This window comes from Dendrobates tinctorius, unplaced genomic scaffold (assembly GCF_039654945.1).
Source record: "Dendrobates tinctorius isolate UK_male_01 unplaced genomic scaffold, ASM3965494v1 ptg000073l, whole genome shotgun sequence".
NCBI classification, from domain to species: domain Eukaryota; kingdom Metazoa; phylum Chordata; class Amphibia; order Anura; family Dendrobatidae; genus Dendrobates; species Dendrobates tinctorius.
This window is the reverse complement of record NW_027361741.1, coordinates 37546982-37570963: the sequence shown is the minus strand read 5'-3', so window position 1 is coordinate 37570963 and position 23982 is coordinate 37546982. Positions and strand designations below refer to the sequence as shown.

The 23982-nt window shown below is 43.7% G+C and overlaps 1 protein-coding gene across 1 annotated transcript in view; it reads right to left on the bottom strand.

Annotated features, from left to right (window-relative positions):
- The window catches only part of SFI1 (SFI1 centrin binding protein), a 143594-nt gene that overhangs the window by 82851 nt on the left and 36761 nt on the right, over positions 1–23982 (bottom strand). The window contains exons 8-11 of the mRNA XM_073582807.1: positions 11758–11914; positions 10445–10606; positions 9964–10034; positions 9792–9884 (exon numbers count right to left, since the gene is read on the bottom strand). Of these exons, the coding sequence (XP_073438908.1) occupies positions 9792–9884; positions 9964–10034; positions 10445–10606; positions 11758–11914 (483 nt within the window). The remainder of the gene's footprint in view (positions 1–9791; positions 9885–9963; positions 10035–10444; positions 10607–11757; positions 11915–23982) is intronic.

Here is a 23982-nt window from a genome sequence, read left to right as displayed (position 1 = left end):
TTTCTGGGCACTCTTTGGGCCCCTTGGTACCAATTGAGCATCGTTGCAACGCCACAGCCTACCTGAGTATTGTTGCTGACCATGTCCATCCCTTTATGACCACAATGTACCCAACATCTGATGGCTACTTTCAGCAGGATAATGCGCCATGTCATAAAGCTCGAATCATCTCAGATTGGTTTCTTGAACATGACAATGAGTTTACTGTACTCAAATGGCCTCCTCAGTCACCAGATCTCAATCCAATAGAGCATCTTTGGGATGTGGTGGAACGGGAGATTCGCATCAGGGATGTGCAGCCGACAAATCTGCGCCAACTGTGTGATGCCATCATGTCAATATGGTCCAAAATCTCTGAGGAATGCTTCCAGCACCTTGTTGAATCTCTGCCACGAAGAATTGAGGCAGTTCTGAAGGCAAAAGGGGGTCCAACCCCTTACTAGCATGGTGTACCTAATAAAGTGGCCAGTGAGTGTATATTGCTTAGTACTTTTAGGCTAAATAGCCTTTTTCTATGCTAGCCCTTTATGTGGATATAATATGAAATGTTATCTTCTCCTATACAAAAGGTTTATTCTGCATATTTCCTTTATTTCCCTTCCTTCATCCCCTTTCTACTGAATATTGTTTTCCCACCTTTTCATCTAGGGTGGGATAGGGGAGATAGGGTGAGTCGACGTTGAGTGGGGGCGCCAAATAATCGTATCTTTTAGGGTGCCAACCTCCACGGTAAGGAAGGTGTGCAGATAGGTTATTGTAGTCTTTTTGTAGGGCTTTTTCATGGTCTTCTATTTTGTTTATTTTTGTGGACTTTGTTCCATTTTTTTCACGGGAATAGGTGTTTTTTTTTAATCTAAATTATCAATAAAGGTTTAGTTTTTAAGGGAATACATGTACACAAAAAATATACAACGCTGCAGCCTCTTAACTCCAGTTCACCCCGTAAAAGGGGTCGGTTATCTGCATGAAAAGATTGCTGTCCCAAACCTTATCTGCAGGGCATCTCTCTCGATCATCATGCTCTTGTGGGCGAGTGATGGGAGACGAAGGACAGGACCAGGAGCTGCTACCTGAACACGAGTCCTGTGTTAGGGGTTAGGGTCCTGCCCATGGGATGCCCATTGTAGGAGGAGGAGCGCCGAGAGATGGCTGCTCTGGCATGAGGTTCCTGAGTTTTTTAGTTTTTTACCCCGTTTAATTGTTAATTCTCCCTTTGGTTCACTCACCATTGCGTAGCTACAGGATTCGGCAGAGCTGGGAGTAGTGTGGAGACTGCGATCAGCTGGGACCGGTGTCTTTGTGTCCTCGTGGAGCTCCGTGCCTGGATTCAGCTGGGAGAGAGTGAAGCTGCTGGCTGCCTGCCTTGTACCCATTTCCAGCATGCAGATGATCCCAGGATAGGAAACCTGGTGGAGTGTGCGGTGCTGGAGTTGTTCTGGAGATCTTGTGGTCCACATGGAGCTGTAGGGCTACAGGATTCGGCAGAGCTGGGAGTAGTGTGGAGACTGCGACCAGCTGGGACCGGTGTCTTTCTGTCCTCGTGGAGCTCCGTGCCTGGTTTCAGCTGGGAGAGAGTGAAGCTGCTGGCTACCTGCCTTGTACCCATTTCCAGCATGCAGATGATCCCGGGATAGGAAAGCTGGTGGAGTGTGCGGTGCTGGAGATGTTCTGGAGATCTTGTGATCCAGGTGGAGCTGAAAGGGTGAGCTGGGCAGGTTTGGACTGACTGTTGGCGTGTCCCCTGATGTCCCTGTCTTGTTGCACCCATGCCCTCCCCCCCAGCAGTGCTGGGAGCACCCTTTATGGAAAGTTGTACATTTAACTCTGCTAAGCTGTGACTGTTCAGTCTTTATAGCTACAAGCTGAGTGTAGTCATGGCCACTGCACTCTGTAAACCTACTCTTATGATTTCAAGGGACGATTTATTATTCTGGAATCATCCGCAATTTCTCATGGACTCCCCTTCTTGGAGCATGATTGCTAATTCAACAATTGAGTACATAAAATCCATTACTTCTGTGAAACCTGTGGAGGTGTACTGCAAGAGAGGTAGGAGAGGAGGAGTCCTGGCACGCCTTCGGAGGAGAGGGTTCAGAACAGCTCTTCCTTCACTCCACTTGGCTAATGTCCGTTCCTTATCTAACAAAATGGAGGAACTGAACTTACTTTGTAACATGAGATCTGATATGGCCAATTCAGCTGCTCTTTGTTTTACTGAGACCTGGTTGAATGACACCATCCCTGATTGTAGTCTGGATCTACCTGGTTTTGTTATCTACAGAGCTGACCGTGATTGTGTAGCTTCAGGTAAACAAAGGGGGGGTGGGGTATGTCTCTACATCAACACTAGCTGGTGCTGTGATGTTAACATACTGGGAAAAGGTTGCTCTCCAGATCTAGAGTACCTTGCACTCAATTGTAGACCATTTTACGCTCCAAGAGTTTTCATCTATGGTTCTGGTTGCAGTATATATTCCCCCTCAAGCATCTGTTAAAGCTGCTATTGGTGAATTAGCATGCAAAATATCAGAATGGGAGAAAGGATATCCTGAAGCATTTGTGATCGTAATGGGGGACTTTAACAAAGGAAAACTCAACCTGGATCTCCCCAAATTTACTCAACATATAAACTGCTTCACGAGAGAGAACAATACGCTTGATCACTGCTATACTGTCTTAAAAGGGGCCTACAGGGCAGTGAGGAGAGCAGCAGTGGGCTTTTCAGATCATTGTCTAATTCATTTAATTCCAGCCTACAGGCAAAGGTTGAAAACATCCAAACCTACAGTTTATACAAAGAAGACATGGTCTGAGGAGGCAAAATTGCAACTGCAAGCATGCTTTGAATGCACGGACTGGGAGGTATTCCAGGAAACATGCTCGGGTGTGGATGAATGGGTTTGATGCAGTGTCCTCATATATCCGTTTTTGTGAAGACACGTTTATTCCATCCAAATCTGTCCACTTTCGGGGAAACAACAAGCCGTGGTTTACAAATAAAGTCAGGTTGATCCGTAAGAGAAAAGAGGAGGCTTATAAAGCAGGCGATATTACTGAATTCAAGAAACTTAGGAACTCGCTATCTAAAGAGATCAAGTTAGCCAAACACGAGTATGCAAAGATTCTGGAGGAAAGGTTCTCATCAAAAGATACTAGATCTGCATGGAGAGGATTAAAAGAGGTCACCAATTATAAAAGCCACCCCACTATAGTGAACCCCAGCAGAAGTCTGGCAGCAGAGTTAAATGAATTCTACTGCAGATTTGAGGCAAGCTCTACACACAGTGGCTATTCATCTCTAAGCTCCTCAGTCTGTTCATATAAAGATCATTCATTGTGCAACACCCAAGTAGTGATCTCCGAGGCAGAAGTGATACGCATCCTGAAGGGACTTAAGGTCAAAAAGGCACCTGGCCCTGATGGTGTATCTCCAATGTGTCTGAAAGTATGTGCTACCCAGCTTGCCCCTATACTGACAAATATATACAATGTGTCACTGAAAGAGTGCGTTGTACCTCAGTGTTGGAAAAATTCCACAATTATCCCTGTCCCCAAGAAAGTGGGATCCTCTGAGTTGAACGACTATAGACCAGTAGCACTCACATCTGTAGCTATGAAAGTCTTCGAAAGAATTATGATGTCCCACCTGATAAAATTCACGCAGAAGCTATGGGACCCGCTTCAGTTTGCCTATAAGGAGAATCGTTCGGCAAACGACACTGTCAATCTGGCACTGAAGTACATTTTGGATCATACAGATGAGCGGCACTCATATGTCCGGATTCTTTTCATGGACTTTAGCTCAGCGTTCAATACCATTGATCCGAATTTACTTCATAAGAAAATGGTAGCTCTTGGAGTCCCTCTCAACTTATGCTTGTGGATTTATAACTTCCTGACAGCCAGGATACAGAGTGTAAAAGTTGGACCATTCACTTCGGACACCTTGGTCACAAACATCGGGGCACCTCAGGGGTGTGTTTTGTCCCCGTTACTGTTTTCTCTCTATACGAATGATTGCATCTCTTCAGCAGACTCCGTAAAAATCTTGAAATTTGCCGATGATATGACACTGATTGGTCTCATCAGGGGAAATGCTGAAGACTTGTATCGGAGTGAGGTGGAAAGAATATGTGACTGGTGTAAAGCCAATAATCTTGTACTCAACACTAAAAAAAACTGCTGAGATGGTTGTGGATTTTAGGAAAGATCAACATGAGATACTTCCAATCTACATCCATGACGAAGTGGTTCTTAGGGTCACAGAGACCAAATTCCTTGGTGTTATCATCTCTCATGATCTTAAATGGGGGAAAAACGTGGATGCTGTTATAAGAAAAGCACAACAGAGGATGTTCTTCCTGCGTCAGCTGAAAAGATATGGTTTGTCTAAGAATCTGCTGATCTTATTCTTTAATGCTGTCATCAGATCTGTGATTTGTTCCTCTCTGATAGTCTGGTATGGGGGGAGCCACTGCGCATGACAAACTCCGCTTACAAAGGACTTTCAGAACAGCAGAGAGAATTATAGGCTCCCCCCTGCCTAAAATCCAGGATCTTTATGATAAGAGTATTCGATCCCACGCATTGAAAATTTCATCCGATCCCTCTCACCCGGGACACTCCTCATTCCAACTACTCCCTTCAGGACGTCGCTTCAGAGTCCCCAAATGCAGTACCAACCGCCATATGAACAGCTTCTATCCACTCTCTGTTCAACAATTAAATCGTCATGTGTAGACTATATACTGTATCTGTCTTGTTAGATGTTACTTGTTGTATCTGTTGTTATATATTATGCTGCCTCTTTGCCACAAAGAATTCCTTGTATATATGTAATATGTACTTGGCGATAATAAATTTGATTGATTTGATTTGGATTCATGAGGATACAGGGTGGCAGTACATGCCGTACAGATGCAGCAGCTCTACTCTGTATCCCTCCATGGTTACCGGAAAAGCAACGACGCACATTGAGGTAGGCATGTGTCTGCGAGAGACCCCTGTCCACCTCCTGTTGACACTAAGCAAAACTGATTGTCCTACAGCTTGTCGGAGGGGTGTATACTGTGGAGGCGGAGTTAACTTTTTTTCATGCATAGTGTCAACCTCCTAGTGACAGCAGCACACACCCACGGTTTCTGTCCCCCCCAGTGAGACGAAAGAGAAAAGCGTTTGTTTACCACCTAAATGTCACTAACTTCTGAACTGACCGCTAGAGCCGGGATACTCTAAGGCCGCTGTTTGGCCATGAACAGCTATGGCAAACATCAGGACCACACAATCATGATCTTGGTGTATCAATTGGATTAAAGTGCAAGCCCCCACAATCTATTAACCATTTATTTGATGTAGTCACTTTTGACAGCAGCAACTAAGGTGTTAAACAGATATCGACAGTGCCAACACCGATCATTTGTGATACAGGAAGTTGTCAGATATAGTGGACTGCCGAAAGCTGCTGGATTGTCACCTGTATAGGGATGATATTCTCTTATATCTCAGGTCAGTAAAAAGACGTATTGGCTGTCATGAAGGAGTTATTAAGAGAGAGAACTTGCATACTTGGTGGCTGACTAAATACTTTTTTTTGGCCAACTGTATAGGTGGAGCTCCAATCCACATGATGCTGCTGGAGGTACATGATGGTTGAGAAATGCATCCAACAACTGACAGCAAAGATGCAAAGTCAGTTCCTGAGCCCTCATCAAATTCAGGGAGCTGCCATACGATGTAACTATAGGTCATATGTCAGTAAAGCGTTAACAAACTATTCAAATTTTCAGAAGTTATAAGCATTCATCTTGCATGTGATACTTATGACCTATTAGGATAGGTCATTAACCCCTTCACGACCAATGACGCCACATAGGCGTCATGAAACCTGGTTCAAATCTGACCAGTGACGCCTATGTGGCGTCATGACTTTAAAGCTCCCCTGCGGGTCGGGTGACCTAGGTCACTGAAAGGTCACCCGACCCGCAGATACAGGGGGCTTTGTAATTCACCACAGGGGGCGTGGCTTCGCCCCCACGTGGCTACGATCGCTCTGATTGGCTGTTAAAAGTGAAACAGCCAATCAGAGCGATAGTAATATTTCATCAATGAAAATTGATGAAATATTACAATCCAGCCATGTCTGACGCTGCTGTAGCATCGGACATGGCTGGAGACACCGATTCCACCCCCCCCACCGGCGATCGCCCCCCCGCAACTGAATGACAGCGGCGATCTGCCGCCGCTGTCATCATCTGCCCCCCTCCCATTCCCTCTGCTCCCCGCCAGCCTCCAATCCCCCCTCACCCCCCCCGGTACCTCCTGAGTCCCCCCGTCCCTCCCGGTGTTCCTCGGGTCCGGATGATGGGCGCCGCCATCTTGGAAAATGGCGGGCGCATGCGCAGTGCGCCCGCCCGGATCTGCCGGCTGCAGATTCCATTCTTTCATTTTGATCACTCTCACAGTGATCAAAATGAAAGAAAAAGTAAATAAACCCCCCCGATTATCACCCCCATAGGTAGGCAGAACTAATAAAATAAAGAAAATATTTTTATTTTTCCATTAGGGTTAGGGTTGGAAAGAGGGTTAGGGTTGGAAAGAGGGTTAGGGTTGGAAAGAGGGTTAGGGTTGGAAAGAGGGTTAGGGTTGGAAAGAGGGTTAGGGTTGTGGTTAGGGTTATGGTTAGAGTTGGGATTAGGGTTAGGGGTATGTTGGGGTTAGGGTTGGAGTTAGGGTTAGGGTTGGAATTAGGGTTAGGGATGTGTTGGGGTTAGGGCTGGAGTTAGAATTGAGGGGTTTCCACTGTTTAGGCACATCAGGGGTCTCCAAACGCGACATGGTGCAACCATTGATTCCAGCCAATTTTGCATTCAAAAAGTTAAACGGTGCTCCCTCCCTTCCAAGCCCCGTCCGTGTGCCCAAACAGTGGTTTACCCCAACATATGGGGTATCAGCGTACTCAAGAAAAATTGCACAACAACTTTGGGGGTCTTATTTCTCCTGGTACCCTTGGGAAAATAAAAAAAATTGGGGGCTAAAAAAATATTTTTGTGGAAAATTTTTATTTTTTTTATTTTCACGTCTCTGCGTTATAAACTTCTGTGAAGCACTTGGCGGTCCAAAGTGCTCACCAGGCATCTAGATAAGTTACTTGGGAGGTCTAGTTTCCAAAATGGGGTCACTTGTGGGGGGTTTCTATTGTTTAGGCACATCAGGGGCTCTGCAAACGTAATGACGACCGCAGACCATTCCATCAAAGTCTGCATTTCAAAACGCCACTACTTCCATTCCGAGCCCTTACGTGTGCCCAAACAATAGTTCCCCCCCATATATGGGGCACCAGCGTACTCAGGACAAACTGTACAGCAACTTTTGGGGTCCAATTTATCCTGCTACCCTTGTGAAAAAAAAAAATTGCTGGCTAAAAATCATTTTTTTGAGGAAAAAAAATATTTTTTATTTTAACGTCTCTGCGTTATAAACTTCTGTGAAGCACTTGGGGGTTCAAGGTGCTCACCACACATCTAGATAAGTTCCTTGGGGGGTCTAGTTTCCAAAATGGGGTCACTTGTGGGGGGGTTCCACAGTTTAGGTACATCAGGGGTTCTGCAAATGTAACATGATGCCCGCAGACCATTCCATCAAAGTCAGCATTTCATAATGTCACTACTTCCCTTCCGAGCCCCGACGTGTACCCAAACAGTGGTCCCCACCCACATATGAGGTATCAGTGTACTCAGGACAAACTGGACAACAACTTTTGGGGTCCAATTTATCCTGCTACCCCTGTGAAAAAAAAATTGCTGGCTAAAAATCATTTTTTTTTTTTGAGGAAAAAAAATATTTTTTATTTTCACGGCTCTGCGTTATAAACTTCTGTGAAGCGCTTGGGGGTTCAAGGTGCTCACCGCACATCTAGATAAGTTCCTTTGGGGGTCTAGTCTCCAAAATGGGGTCACTTGTGGGGGGGTTCCACAGTTTAGGTACATCAGGGGCTCTGCAAATGTAACATGATGCCCGCAGACCATTCCATCAAAGTCAGCATTTCAAAATGTCACTACTTCCCTTCCGAGCCGCGACGTGTGCCCAAACAGTGGTTCCCCCCCACATGTGGGGTACCAGCGTACTCAGGACAAACTGGACAACAAATTTTGGGGTCTAATTTATCCTGGTACCCTTGTGAAAATAAAAAATTTTGAGGAAAAAAAATTTTTTTTTATTTTCACGGCTCTGCGTCATAAACTTTTGTGAAGCAATTGAGGGTTCAAGGTGCTCACCACACATCTAGATAAGTTCCTTAGGGGGTCTAGTTTCCAAAATGGGGTCATGTGTGGGGAGCTCCAATGTTTAGGCACACAGGGGCTCTCCAAACACGACATGGTGTCCGCTAACAATTGGAAGTAATTTGCATTTCAAAAAATCAAATGGCGCTCCTTCCCTTCTGAGCCCTGCCGTGTGCCCAAACAGTGGTTCCCCCCCACATATGGGGTACCAGCGTACTTAGGACAAACTGGACAACAAGATTTGTGGTCCAATTTCTCCTGTTAGCCTTGTGAAAATTAAAAATAGTGTGCTAAAAATCATTTTTGAGGAAAAAAAATTATTTTTTATTTTCACTGCTCTGTGTTATAAACTTTTGTGAAGCACTTGGGGGTTCAAAGTGCTCCCTACACATCTAGATAAGTTCCTTAGGGGGTCTAGTTTCCAAAATGGGGTCACTTCTGGGGGAGCTCCAATGTTTAGGCACACAGGGGCTCTCCAAATGCGACATGGTGTCCGATAACGATTGGAGCTAATTTTCCATTCAAAAAGTCAAAGGCGCTCCTTCCCTTCTGAGCTGTGCCGTGCGCCCAAACAGTGGTTTATGACCACATATGAGGTATCGTTGCACTCAGCAGAAATTACCCAACAAATTTTAGGATCCATTTTATCCTGTTACCCATGTGAAAATGAAAAAATTGATGCTAAAAGAAAATTTGTCGGAAAAATTAAAATGTTCATTTTTTCTTTCCACATTGCTTTAGTTCCTGTGAAACACCAGAAGGGTTAATAATCTTCTTGAATGTAGTTTTGAGTAGCTTGAGGGGTGCAGTTTTTAGAATGGTGTAACTTTTGGGTATTTTCTGCCATATAGACCCCTCAAAGTGACTTCAAATGTGAGGTGGTCCCTAAAAAAAATGGTTTTGTAAATTTTATTGTAAAAATGAGAAATCGCTGGTCAAATTTTAACCCTTATAACTTCCTAACAAAAAAATATTTTGTTTCCAAAATTGTGCTGATGTAATGTAGACATGTGGGAAATGTTATTTAGTAACTATTTTGTGTCACATAACTCTCAGGTTTAACAGAATAAAAATTCAAAATTTGAAAATTACAAAATTTTCTAAGTTTTCGCCAAATTTCTGATTTTTTGACAAATAAACGCAAAAATTATCAACCTAAATTTACCACTAACATGAAGCCCAATATGTCACGAAAAAATCTCAGAATCGCTAGGATCCGTTGAAGCGTTCCTGAGTTATTACCTCATAAAGGGACACTGGTCAGAATTGCAAAAAATGGCCTGGTCATTAAGGTCAAAATAGGCTTGGTCATGAAGGGGTTAATATTAGATCAGTGGGGGTTTGACAACCCCTCCAATAAATAACTAGCAGCTGACCTGCCATACCTGGCAGCAACTCCGTCCCCACATATTGAACAGAGTTGTGCACTTACCTAACTCAGGGATAGTTAATCAAGATCATACGCCTACAGGACCCCTTCGAATCATTAAAGGAGTTGTTTTTTTTACTTACTGAACAGTTGTAGTGATGGGAAGCCTGTAGCTTTTTGTGCTGTTTAAACTGTACCAAGAAGATATTCTTCTTAAACGCATGACAGCCAGACTTCTGCAAAAATAGAAATTCTTAAGTAGTAGCTACTTGAATCATCAATTAATATGCACCATGCTTTATAAGACAATATTACCAAGAGGTGGTATCTGTAATGGTCCTTGGCTACGTTTTGTAAATTGGCTTCTTCTGAGCCGAGTTGCATGTCTATGGCACAGTTAAGGGGACTTCAGATGGAAACCAATGTAAAGATAATAATTATATAAAACATAATATAAGCACGCATTACTAATAAAATCAGCCATATATTCAAGTCGTGGCAAGCCTCAGCTTTGCAAGATTTGTCCTTCCCATTAAGCTTTGTAAAATGTGTTCAGATAATACACAGATATAAATAAATAGTATACAGCTGTGAGATACAAAACGCCTGTAAAGAAATACATTACAGAAATGGTATCAAGCAGGTAATCAAGATACATAAATACCCCAATTTTCCATTTTTAAGTATTGAAATTTTACATGTGAAACAGCATTAATCAGTATCACATATGTAACTGCAGAAATACATGAAGCTGCTTTTACTACACTATTGTAGAGCACATTAACAGAAAGGATTCAGTGTCTCCAGTGGTTAAACACTCTTCGAAGAATAAAGTGACGTGCCAAAGATTCACAGCATTCCTGTTTTGCTTGCATTCTCCTGACTTTCTCCATTTCAAGGGACCACAACGAGAAATATCGGTGAATGAGATGTTCACGATGCAAGCACATGGCTAGTGCTTCAAAATTAGATAGAATTGACATAATTAACATGATTAATGCATGCACCTTATATAAATATAGAAGGCCAAAATAAACTGCAAGATAAATTTATCAAAATCAGAAAAAATAAATATAAAACTCAAAGCTATCCCCAAATGTACAGATCCAATGTTGCTGGCATGTGCTAGCCTAAAGAAGTCCTTTCACCAATTTTTGTGTGTTGAGCTGGACATGCGATACAATAGCGGCTGCAGAGCAAAATAAAAGTTTTTTTTTTTAGGCAGCACAATCCAGATGATAGGACCTGTGTGACCCTGATGACATCATCACAGGTCCTTATGCAGTTCTATGTTGCTGCCTGCTTATGATTGGTCAGTGTCACACAGGATGCAGAAGCAACCCCCCCCCAGGAAAAACTATCTGATAACACCCACTTGGACTTCAAGAGGTATTCCCATCTCAAAAATGCAATCTCAAAATGTTGTAGGTGTAATATTAGCAAATGACTCCAATTAAAAAAATTTGTATAATTTTTCAGATTTGCTATGTCACTTACCTCATTTATGGCATTGCAGTAGTTTAGGTATCCATGGTCATGACCAGTAAGAGCTAAGTAACTCTAACTATATGAGTGGTCGGAACCATACCTAAGCTAATGCAATGCCCTACATGAGGTAAGCTACATAGCGAATCTGAAGAACTATACTAATTTTCTAATTAGAGGTATTTGCTAATATTAATATTATTACACCTTCCAGATATTAGGATAGGATCTTGGAGATGGGAATACTCATTTAACTAAAGTTAACTCATAGGTGCCAAAACTTTGATTGGAAATATCTTTCACTAACGGAGAGGGGATATTAAAAGGAATCAAAAAAGTTCTATTCCACTCTGCAGCCACGATTATGTCATGTGTCAAGATCAACCTGAAAAATTTGGTAAATGGCCTTCGTTAAGTTAGGCAAATATTTGCTCAAAACATGGGTTCTTCCGTACGAGAACAAACTAAACAACTAAAGGAAATGTAATTTGCCATTTAAAAGTATAATTTAGGTATCCATTTATGGGATGACATTTACTATTGATATTTTTTTTTATCTATTCCCGGTGAACCCCTTTAAGAAAAATGAAGTGACTTAACACATGAAATTGTGGCCATTCTTACCATGCTGCCGCTTCTTTTGCTGACGATAATGTAGGTACAGCAGCCAAGCTCGAACTGCTTCCTGCAGTTTACAGAACCGATGATGTTCAATTGCCTTCTCCTCTTTCACCTTGTCTTCCTCAATAAGCAAATGCATCTCTTTCCATTGAAGCCAAGCCTTTAAAAGACATAATGTGACCATGACTCGAAAGAGGTTGGGAAACTACAAGTAAAATAACTTACACTTTTAACATAAGGCAGAACATACAGTGAGTGTGAAAAATTGTTTGCCCCCTTTCTGGTTTCTAATTCCTTTGCATGTTTGTCACACCTAAATGTTTCAGATGACCAAACAAATTTAAATTTTAGAGAACGATAACACAAAATGCAGTTTTTAAATGAATGTATTTACTAATAAGGAAAAAGACATCCAAACCTACAGGCCCCTGAAAAAATGATTGACCCTCCCCTTCAAAACATAAATTAAGCGTGGTTTATCACATCTTTGGGAAGCGGCGTTCAAATTCCCAAGCCACACCCAGGCCTAATTACCGCCACACCTGTTCTCAAGAAATCACTTACATAGGACCTCCCTGGCAAAGTGAAGTAGACCAAAAGATACTCAAAAGGTAGGCATCACGCTGCGACCCAAAGAAATTGTGGAACAAATAAGAAACAAAGTAATTGAGATCTATCAGTCTGGAAAATGTTATAAAGCCATTTCAATAGCTTTGGGACTCCAGCGATCCAAAGTTAGAGCTATTATCCACAAAAGGCAAAAACAAGGAAAAGTGGTGGCTGGCCTACCAAAATTAGCCCAAGATCTCACAAAAGATCCCACAACAACATCCAAAGAACTGCAGGTCTCACTTGTCTCATTTAAGGTCAGTTTTCATGACTCCAACATAAGAAAAAGACTGGGCAAAAATCGCCTGCATGGCGAAAACATCTGCTGTGCAATAAGAACACAAATGCTTGTCTCAGTTTTGCCAGAAAACATCTTGATGATCCACAAGACTTTTGGGAGAATACTTTGTGGACTGATGACACAAAAGTTGAACTTTTTGGGAGGTGTATGTCCCATTACAAATGGCGTGGAAGTAACACAGCATTTCAGAAAAGGAATATCATACCAACAGTAAAATATGGTGGATTGGTATAGGGCGCTTTTTTTTTTTTTTTTTTTGTAACTCTGATGATTTTTATTCAGCAAAAAAAAATTAACAATTACAACATATACCAAATAGCATACAATTAGGCATTTTGAAAATTATATTCCTTTTTGAAATTTATGTTAAACACCCTCCCCCCCCCACCTCTTTGTAGACAGCAATCACGTTGTACTCCTTCCTGTGGGTACCCAAATACAAACATTGCAATACACACTTATGGGTGGCACGGTGGCTCAGTGGTTAGCGCTGCAGCCTTGCAGCGCTGGGGTCCTGGGTTCGAATCCCACCAAGGACAACATCTGCAAGGATGTATGTTCTCCCCGTGTTTGCGTGGGTTTCCTCCGGGCACTCCGGTTTCCTCCCACATTCCAAAGACATACTGATAGGGAATTTAGATTGTGAGCCCCATCGGTGACAGTGACGATGATGTGTGCAAACTGTAAAGCGCTGCGGAATTTGTTAGCGCTATATAAAAATAAAGATTATTATTATTAATACCAGAATGTACAGCTAAAATAGGGATCTAGGATTCTTTAGACAATCTCTAGTATAACTCAAATGTCTATATACCCCCCTTTACATTAACCTCAACCATGATGCCCAAATTTGTTCGAACTTTTTTTTTACAGCATTCCATCTCCAATAAATACTTTCTTCCATACAAACTGTATAATCCACTTGCTGAATGAATTCTTTTCTAGAGGGTGGCTCGGCCCTGATCCAACACCTTGCAAATAACTTTCTGGCCACGAATAAGCAGCCTAGCCACAGCCACCCTCCTTGAATTATTCATTCCAATTTCTTCAACATACCCCAACACACATACTAACGGAGTCCTAGGCACTACACATTCATACCTCCCTTCAATCAGTCTAATCACCACAACCCAAAAAGCTTGTAGTCTCAGACATTCCCACAACATATGCAAAATGCCCGAACCCTCACTCATACATCTCGGACATTCAGAAGTTCTTCTCAACCCAACCCTGTGAAGAAACTCAGGTGACTTGTAAGTTCTGTGAATGATATACAATTGCGGCAACCGCCCGGGCCCACATAATGACAATTTCAGAACATTTGTCTTAAATGAAAAAACACAAGAGAATGAAGCAAAAAGCAAAACATTGATCATTTCACACAAAACTCCAAAAATGGGCCAGACAAAAGTATTAGCACCCTCAGCCTAATACTTGGTTGCACAACCTTTAGCCAAAATAACTGCTTCCGGTAACCATCAATGAGTTTCTTACAATGCTCTGCTGGAATTTTAGACCATTCTTCTTTGGCAAACTGCTCCAGGTTCCTGATATTTGAAGGGTGCCTTCTCCAAACTGCCATTTTTAGATCTCTCCACAGGTGTTCTAAGGTGGCCAGCAATGAGTCCAGACCTGAATCCCATAGAAGTCTCCAGCGCTTTCTCTCAAACCATTTTCTAGTGCTTTTTGAAGTGTGTTTTGGGTCATTGTCCTGCTGGAAGACCCATGACCTCTGAGGGAGACCCAGATTTCTCACACTGGGCCCTACATTATGCTGCAAAATTTGTTGGTAGTCTTCAGACTTCATAAAGCCATGCACACGGTCAAGCAGTCCAGTGCCAGAGGCAGCAAAGCAACCCCAAAACATCAGGGAACCTCCACCATGTTTGACTGTAGGGACCGTGTTCTTTTCTTTGAATGCCTCTTTTTTCTCCTGTAAACTCTATGTTGATGCCTTTGCCCAAAAAGCTCTACTTTTGTCTCATCTGTCCAGAGAACATTCTTCCAAAACGTTTTAGGCTTTTTCAGGTAAGTTTTGGCAAACTCCAGCCTGGCTTTTTTATGTCTCGGGGTAAGAAGTGGGGTCTTCCTGGGTCTCCTACCATACAGTCCCTTTTCATTCAGACGCCGACGGACAGTACGGGTTGACACTGTTGTACCCTCGGACTGCAGGGCAGCTTGAACTTGTTTGGATGTTAGTCGAGGTTCTTTATCCAACATCCGCACAATCTTGCGTTGAAATCTCTTGTCAATTTTTCTTTTCCGTCCACATCTAGGGAGGTTAGCCACAGTGCCATGGGCTTTAAACTTCTTGATGACACTGCGCACGGTAGACACAGGAACATTCTGGTCTTTGGAGATGGACTTCTAGCCTTGAGATTGCTCATGCTTCCTCACAATTTGGTTTCTCAAGTCCTCGGACAGTTCTTTGGTCTTCTTTCTTTTCTCCATGCTCAATGTGGTACACACAAGGACACAGGACAGAGGTTGAGTCAACTTTAATCCATATCAACTGGCTGCAAGTGTGATTTAGTTATTGCCAACACCTGTTAGGTGCCACAGGTAAGTTACAGATGCTGTTAATTAAACAAATTAGAGAAGCATCACATGATTTTTCGAACAGTGCCAATACTTTTGTTCACGCTCTTTTTTTTTTTTCCAAAATCATTTTTATTAAATTTTCAAGTTTTTCATACAGTTGAACATTTCTGTAAACTTACATATTATCTCACAGATAAAGGCAGTATGTGATCGAATCCCCATAATAACAAACCCCCCAAAATAATGAAGAAATTAAAATCATGTTTACGCGCAGCCCAGGTCCCCCCTCCTCATTTCAGGCATGTGTTCATTCACATAGTTTCAGACCTTCAGATTCCCCAACGTTCCCCCTATGCTCTCGAGTAAATACCAGTTCGAGTGTATAAATGGGTTCATTACCTCTATCCTTTCATCTTTTGTCATTTTGTTCTCAATAAACCTCCTCCATTTTCCCAAGAATTTAGCTGTTTCCCTGTCTTTGTTTCTTATCGCCTCTCTTTTATCAATGTCCAATGCTTTTTTAAGGCCCAGTATCATATCTTTTCCGTCTGGGAGTGTCTGCGTTAGCCAGTTCCTCAGGATTAATCGTTTGGCCAGTAATGCTATGACATGAAATAATTTAGGAACACTCTCTTCCCTCCCTCTATTTCCCATATGGTGCAGTATCCAACATATGGGTTCAAGTTTCACCTTAACCCCACAAATTTCCTCGGTGAGCCTCTGTACCATCGCCCAAAAATTCTGTGTATATTGACAGTGCCACATCCCCTGGATCATGTCAGTTCTCTCTTTCTGACATTTAGGGCATTTCACTCTTCTGTTTGGGCAATTTGCTGAAGGAGGAATGTTAAAACCAAGCACTAGGCTGTGCGTAATTCGAAATTGGCTGTCTCTCCATTTTTCGGAGATGTTGTGTTTCCTTACTCTTCCCCAGCCCTCCAAGACACATTCCATCACATCCTCTGAGTGTAATTCTCGAGTCCAACAGCTACACATTTTGTCTGACCCTGATGGTAACAGGATTTCCCTTGCATAACTATATATTTTTGAGATATTCACATCCTGTATGTCCCATTTGGTCATTGTGTCAAATTCGTTAGTCCCTATTTCTTTGGTCACCTCCCGAAGTTTTCCCATAATGTGAAATTTCACTTGGTTATATTGGAGGATTTGAGACTCTTTGATACTGAATTTCTCTATTACTTCTGCCCCCTTCAACCACCTGCCTTCCGCCTCATGTAACAGGTCACCCACGTTTCTCACGCCCTTCCTCTTCCACTCCTCAAACAAAGCATTCTCACGTCCTAACTTGAAATCTGTGTGTGCCCATATGTTCAGGTGTTTGGAAATTGACCAAGACAATTTGAATTTCTTCCTCACCGCCTTCCAGGTCATGAGCGTGTCTCTAAAAATCAATGAGTGTTTGACTTCGCTCGGCACCCCACTCAAGGAAGCGTGCAGTAGCGAAACTTTATCTCACGGTTTGCACAGTTGGGATTCCAGAGCGTTATCTGAATAGCTCGATGTGCCCTTTATCCAATCAATTATATGGCGTGTCAGACAAGTCAAATTATAACCACGCGCATGGGGTAGACCTACCCCCCCTCTATCTTTATGACCCATCAGTATTCTGGCTCGTAGTCTCGGCTTTTTGCCCCCCCAAATAAACTTTGAGAAAGCCCTGTTAATTCTGTTACAATCTACATGTTTGATCAGAAGGGGTATGGTTTGCATGGGATATAACAGTCTGGCAAAACTCACCATTTTCAAGAGATGGCATCTCCCCAAGAACGACAGCGGTAGCCCTTTCCACCTCTCCAATTCTTTTTCAATTTTGTCTATGAGGCGTCCATAATTCAGCGCATATACCTGACCTGGGGATCTCCCAATTTGTATGCCCAAATACTTTAGTGAGGATTTCATTATCGGGATCCCTACTCTCTTCCCTGACTTTCTTTCCCTTCCCTTAACATCAATATTTCACATTTTGCCCTGTTCACCCTCTTTTTTATGTTTGGTGTGGAATTATATCCAATTTGGCTTTAGGACAATTCTTTTTGTGTTTTTTCATTTAAGAAATTAAATGAAGATAATAATACCAAAGAATTTGTGTTTGCAATCATTTTCAGGAAGAAACTGAGTATTATCTGACAGAATTGCAGGGGTGTCAATACTTTTGGCCACAACTGTAGCAGGTCCTCATAGATCGTGGAAATAACCCCTCTTGTGGTCCCGTCCATACAAATGTAGTCTAACACTATCTTTCTGCACCCTTACCACTTACTCGTCTCTGCTGCCTATAGGCACGCTGGACCCTCATATATTAACCCCTTCGCACCCGAGCCTGTTTTTGCCTTCGTGACCGGGCCAATTTTTTCAATTCTGACCAGTGTCACTTTATGAGGTCATAACTCTAGAACGCTTCAACGGATCCTGCTGATTCTGACATTGTTTTCTCGTGACATATTGTACTTCATGATGGTGGTAAAAAATTTTAGATATGATCTGCACTTATTTGTTCAAAAAATCAAAATTTGGCAAAAATTTAGAAAATTTTGCAATTTTCAAACTTTTAATTTTTATGCCCTTAAATCAGAGAGTGATATCGCACAAAATAGTTAATAAATAACATTTCCCACATGTCTACTTTACATCTGCACAATTTTGGAAACAATTTTTTTTTTTTTAGGAAGTTATAAGGGTTAAAAGTTGACCAGCGATTTCTCATTTTTACAACAAAATTTGCAACACCATTTTTTTTAGGGACCACCTCACATTTGAAGTGAGTTTGGGGGGTCAATATGACAGAAAATACCCAAAATTGACACCATTCTAAAAACTGCACCTCTCAATGTACTCAAAACCACATTCAAGAAGTTTATTAACCCTTCAGGTGCTTCACATGAATGAATGGAATATGGAAGGAAAAAATAAACATTTAACTTTTTTTCACAAACATTTTACTTCAAAACCATTTTTTTTTATTTTCACAAGTGTAAAAAGAGAAAATGAACCACTAAATTTTTTGTGCAATTTCTCCCGAATACGCCAATACCCCGTATGTGGGGCTAAACCACTGTTTGAGCACACGGCAGAGCTCAGAACAGAAGGAGTGCCGTTTGACTTTTTCAATGCAGAATTGGCTGGAATTGAGATCGGATGCCATGTCGCATTTGGAGAGCCCCTGATGTACCTAAACAGTGGAAACCCCCCACAAGTGACCCCATTTTGGAAATTAGACCCCCCCAAGGGACTTATCTAGATGTGTGCTGAGCACTTTGAACCCCCAAGTGTTTCACTAAAGTTTATAATGTAGAGCCGTGAAAATAAAAAAAAATCATTTTTTTTCCACAAAAATGATCTTTTAGCCCCCAATTTTTATTTTCACAAGGGTAACAGGAGAAATTGGACCCTAAGAGTTGTTGTCCAATTTGTCCTGAGTATGCTGGTACGCCATATGTTGGAGAAAACTACTGTTTGGGCACACGGTGGGGCTCGGAAGGGAAGTAGTGACGTTCTGAAATGCAGACTTTGATGGAATGGTCTGTGGGTGTCATGTCGCGTTTGCAGAGCCCCTGATGTACCTAAACAGTGGAAACCCCACACAAGTGACCCCATTTTGGAAACTAGACCCCCCAAGGAACTTATATAGATGTGTGGTGAGCACTTTGAACCCCCAAGTGTTTCAGTAAAGTTTATAATGTAGAGGCGTGAAAATAAAAAAATCATTTTTTTTCCACAAAAATGATCTTTTAGCCCCCAATTTTTATTTTCACAATGGTAACGGGAGAAATTGGACCGTAAGAGTTGTTGTCCAATTTGTCCTGAGTACGCTGGTACCCCATATGTGGGAGAAAACTACTGTTTGGGCACACGGTGGGGCTCGGAAGGGAAGTAGTGACGTTCTGAAATGCAGACTTTGATGGAATGGTCTGCGGGCGTCATATTGCATTTACAGAGCCCCTGATGTACCTAAACAGTGGAAACCCCCAATTCTAATTCCAACCCTAACCCCAACACACAACTAACCCTAATCTCAGCCCTAACCATAACCCTAACCACAAACCTAACACCAACACACCCATAACCTTAATCCCAGCCCTAGCATTTTTTTTTTTTACTTTTTTTTTTATTTTTGTCACAAGATCGCTGCACTGCGATCTGACTCATAGTAACGCCACTTCACCTCTGATCATCTGTCAGTGTGAGATCAGAGGAGAAGCAGCGTTACTATGTGACAAGATCGCTGCCTGGCACATAATAACGCGACTTCTCCTCTGATCTCACAATGACAGATGATCAGAGGTGAAGCAGCGTTACTGTGTGATAAGATCGCTGCCTGGCACAGCTGTGCCAGGCAGCGATCAGCTGTGCCAGGCAGCGATCTAGTCACACAATAACGCTGCTTCACCTCTGATCAGCTGTCAGTGTTAGATCAGAGGGAGAAGCCGCGTTACAATGAGGGAGATCGCCGGGAAACAAGCAGCTTTCCCAGCGATCGCTCCCATTGGCTGCTGTGACGCTGACGTCATCGGGACCTGAACCAATCAGGTCTCGATGACGTCGGGGGTCCCAGCATGCATTGCGCACCGGGATCCCCGCGTTGGAAGGTATGTGGGGGTCCCAGGGGGCACAAAACCGCCGACAGTAGATAAACGTCGGCGCTGCACAAAGCCCAGCAAGCGCCAACGTTTATCTACTGTGGGCGGTCTTGAAGAGGTTAAGAAACCGGTCTGTATCTGGCACCTGAAATTCTTCTTGCAAGGATTCAAACCACTTCAACTCCTGATTCATAAGTATCTGACATATAGCATATCTCCCTACGTGACCAAGCCCTTTGTTCCCCCAGTTTATAAAATTCACCCAAATTCTCATTCAACCAAATGGGAGTATAAATAGTCATTGCAGAGATCTCTCTAATCTTTTTGATCTAAAACCCCAAATATTCCATCCAAATTACTTGGATTTGTCTAGCCATATTGTATGAAAAACTATTAGGGTCTGTGCACACGGTGCGGTTTCTACTGCGGATCTGCAGCAGAACTGTACAGTACCATTATAGCCTCTGTAAAAAAAACCCCACTGTGCACATGCTGCGGATTTTTCCGCGCAGTTTTTGTGCGGGAAAAAAAAAGCATGTCACGTCTTTTGTGCGGTTTTGCTGCAGTTTTCCACCTGCTCCATTCTACAAAACCGCAGGTGGAAAACAGCAGTGGAAAACCGCACAAAAACGGCATTAAAACCGCAAATAAAAGGAAGAAATCCGCATGAAAATGCAGGTCATTTGACCTGCGGATTTAGTAAAAATCCGTGCGGAAAAATCCGCGGGAGGACCCGCACCGTGTGCACATAGCCTTACGACGGACATTAGTACCCAAAAGAGCTCCAGTTCACGCAGTCTACCCTCCCTCCTCCATTCACCACCCCCATTTCCCTCCCTGCCCCCCAACACTCCCCCCAAACATTCCCCCCATCAATCTTATACTCCCAACTCCAGACCCCTTTTCACCCTCCCAGAGATAGCGTCTGAGAGTGGGTAAAAGAGCCTACCCCAGCCCCCTACACTATCCTTTACAGTTACCCACACTAAAAACCGCTCTCTTATATAGACTATAAAATAAATTAACAGTCACTACACCCCTCCTCCCCCTCCCGCCTTTAGTAAACAGTTCAAAACAAACAAACAATCTTCATAGTAAGCTGCAATAACTTGCCGCAGCGCCATCGTCCAACAGGTGACAGTCCAGAATACCAGTCCAAAAAATGATATGTTCCTGAACAGGAAAAACATTCAGGACTGACACTCCTCAGCCAGCTCCCAAGTCCCGCAAACGTTTGTTGTTACATTCGATCCATTCCGTGACTTCCTCCGGGGACTGAAAAAAATGCACTTTCTCAAAGGCAACCACCCTTAGCTTGGCAGGATATAGCATAGAGTATGTGATGCCGAAGCCTCTCAGTCTCTTTTTAACTTCTCCAAACCCCATTCTTAATTTCTGAACTGCTGTAGAATAATCAGAATAGATGGAGATGTTCTGACCATCAATCATCATGTCTTTAGCACTCCTGGCTCCCCTTACAACGATGTCTCTGTCACGATATTTCAAGATCTTTGCCAAAATGGTGCGAGGAGCTGCGCCGGGAGGCAGGGGTCTCATTGGAACTATATGGGCTTTTTCTACCACAAATACTTTAGAGAGTACATTATCGCAAATTTTTTGGGGTAGCCAATTCTCTATGAACTCAGTAGGATTAGGGCCCTCAGCTTTTTCCGGAACTCCCACTATCGTATATTGTTCCTCCACAAGCGGTTCTCCAGATCATCATTTTTGGCAGTAACCTCTGCCAATTGTTTGCCACATTGTTTCTGGGCCTTCATCAGTTTAACTATTCGATCCTCTGCAGTACTAACCCTCTCCTCCACCTCCCTGGCATCTGCTTTTTGCATAGCAGCCCTCATGCTCAGCATCTCAGATTGAATGCCATGCACCTGCTGAGTTAATGTGGTAAGAGTCGCTTAGCAAAAATTTACTACAGCAAAAACACCCTTTATAGTGGGCTCAGTGATAGCTGAGGCATCTTTATCTCCTGAACCGCCAGCTCCTTCACTCCCATGTGGGCATTCAGACACACCACTATTTCCCACCATGGTCTCATCCTGGACCTGCTCTTGGTCTTCCTCCTCTTCTGCCCCTGCCTCCAACTCCCCCTGTTCAAGCAGAGACCGCTCCTCCACATCCATCCACGCAAATCTTTCAAGGCGGGCCGCCGCCGCCATCCTCCTGGCACAGGCTGCATTTTCCTTCTCTGCGTCCTCCATCGCCTCGGCTCCATCTTGAAACCTGCCGCCCTCAGCGGTGCCGGCATCCCGCTGCCTCCTTCGGGTCATCGCTGCATCCCCCACACATCCCCTTACACCCTCGGGGTCCAGGGGTATTCCACTGGCTGGCTCCGGTGTTCAGCGGCTCAGCAACGTTGCGGCCTCAGCTCACAAGCCATTTAGCAGGCAGGAGAGCTCTGAGCTGCGTCCGTTCACATTGCTGACTAGGCCACGCCCTAGGGCGCTTTTAATGATTCAGGATGTGAAAGATTTCCTGTGGTAAATGGAATCATGAATCCTGTTATCTACCAAAAAAAATCCTGAAGGAGATTGTCTGGCTATCTGTTCATGACCTCAAGCTGAAGCACAAAGGGTTATGCAGCAGGACAATGATTCAAAACACACCAGCAAGTCCACCTTTGGATGGATTAAGAAAAGCAAAACATGGATTTTTGTGATAACTCACCATAAAATCCTTTTCTCCGAGAAGCTCATTGGGGGACACAGATACTGTGGGTGTATGCTTCTGCCGCTAGGAGGCTGACACTAAGTGAAAAAAAGGTTAGCTCCTCCTCCGCTGTATACACCCTCGCCCCTATTGCGGGCGGAAATCAGTTTGGTGCCAAAGCAGTAGGAGGACAACAAAATCAGCCTTAATACAGGTATAACATGTCCAAAGAAAACACCACCCTTATATCAAATAAGTAAATTTAAACAAAACAAGAGCCAACTGGCTAATAGGGTGGGTGCGTGTCCGTCTGACGAAAGGGTGCAGCTGACGAAAGGGTGCAGTCCGCGACACGTACCTCCGGAGGGCTCTTACCAGGTCTAATGTGTGAAAATCCTTTTCCACACGGTGCACCGGTGCTGGACAAAATTAAGGCAAAACAACATCTTAATTAATGTGAAAAAAGGACACGGCTTTCGGCAGAAAAGGAGGGGCTGGTCTGAGGACCACCCTATCCTTATGGAAAGTGAGGAACGGAGCTCGGCAGGATAGGGCCGCCAGCTCTGAAACACGCCTGATGGAAGTGATGGCCACTAGGAACACCACTTTCCAGGAAAGGTACCTCAAAGAGATATCCTGAAGCGGTTCAAATGGAGCTTCCTGCAGAACACTTAGGACCATGTTAAGGTCCCAGGCGTCCATAGGCGCCTTATAGGGAGGTACCAAGTGGGAGACTCCCTGAATGAAAGTCTTCACTTGCAAAATGGTAGCAATTCTGCGCTGGAACAGGAAGGATAAGGCCGATATTTGTCTCCTGAGGGAACTTGGGACAAGGCCCGAGTCTAAGCCCGACTGGAGAAAAGCCAAGATGTTGGGGATTGAGAATCTCAGCGGAGAAACACTGCGGCGTTGACAACAAAGAACACCTTCCAGGTGTGGTGGTAAATTCGTGCTGAAGCATGCTTCCAGGCGACCACCTCGCTCCCGAACCCTGCCTGGGTCAGAATCCAAGCTTCAACGGCCATGCCGTCAAACACAGGGTCCCCGAGTTCGGGTGGCAAATCGGCCCTTGAGACAGTAGATCTGGGTGCTCTGGCAGGCGCCAAGGAACGTCGGCGAGCAGCTGCATTAGATTTGCGTACCATGCTCGACGGGACCAGTCTGGGGCCAGCAGAATCGCTGGCACCCCTCCTGTCTTGATCTTTTTGATGACTCTCGGAAGTAGTGGCAGTGGGGGAAATGGATATGGGAGGAAAAACTGGTTCCATGGCAGAACCAACGCGTCCACCGCGAATGCCTGCGGGTCCCTGGCCCGAGCGACATATGTGGGCACCTAGGCATTCACTCTGGAAGCCATCAGGTCCATATCCGGAGCGCCCCACAGTTGACAAATCTGCTGAAAAACTTCGGGATGTGGACAGCCAAAAATCACCGAGTGGTTTGCTTCGGCCCCCTGAAGAACGCGCCCCACCTCACGCATGGTTGCTCTGCTGCGGGTGCCCTCCTGGT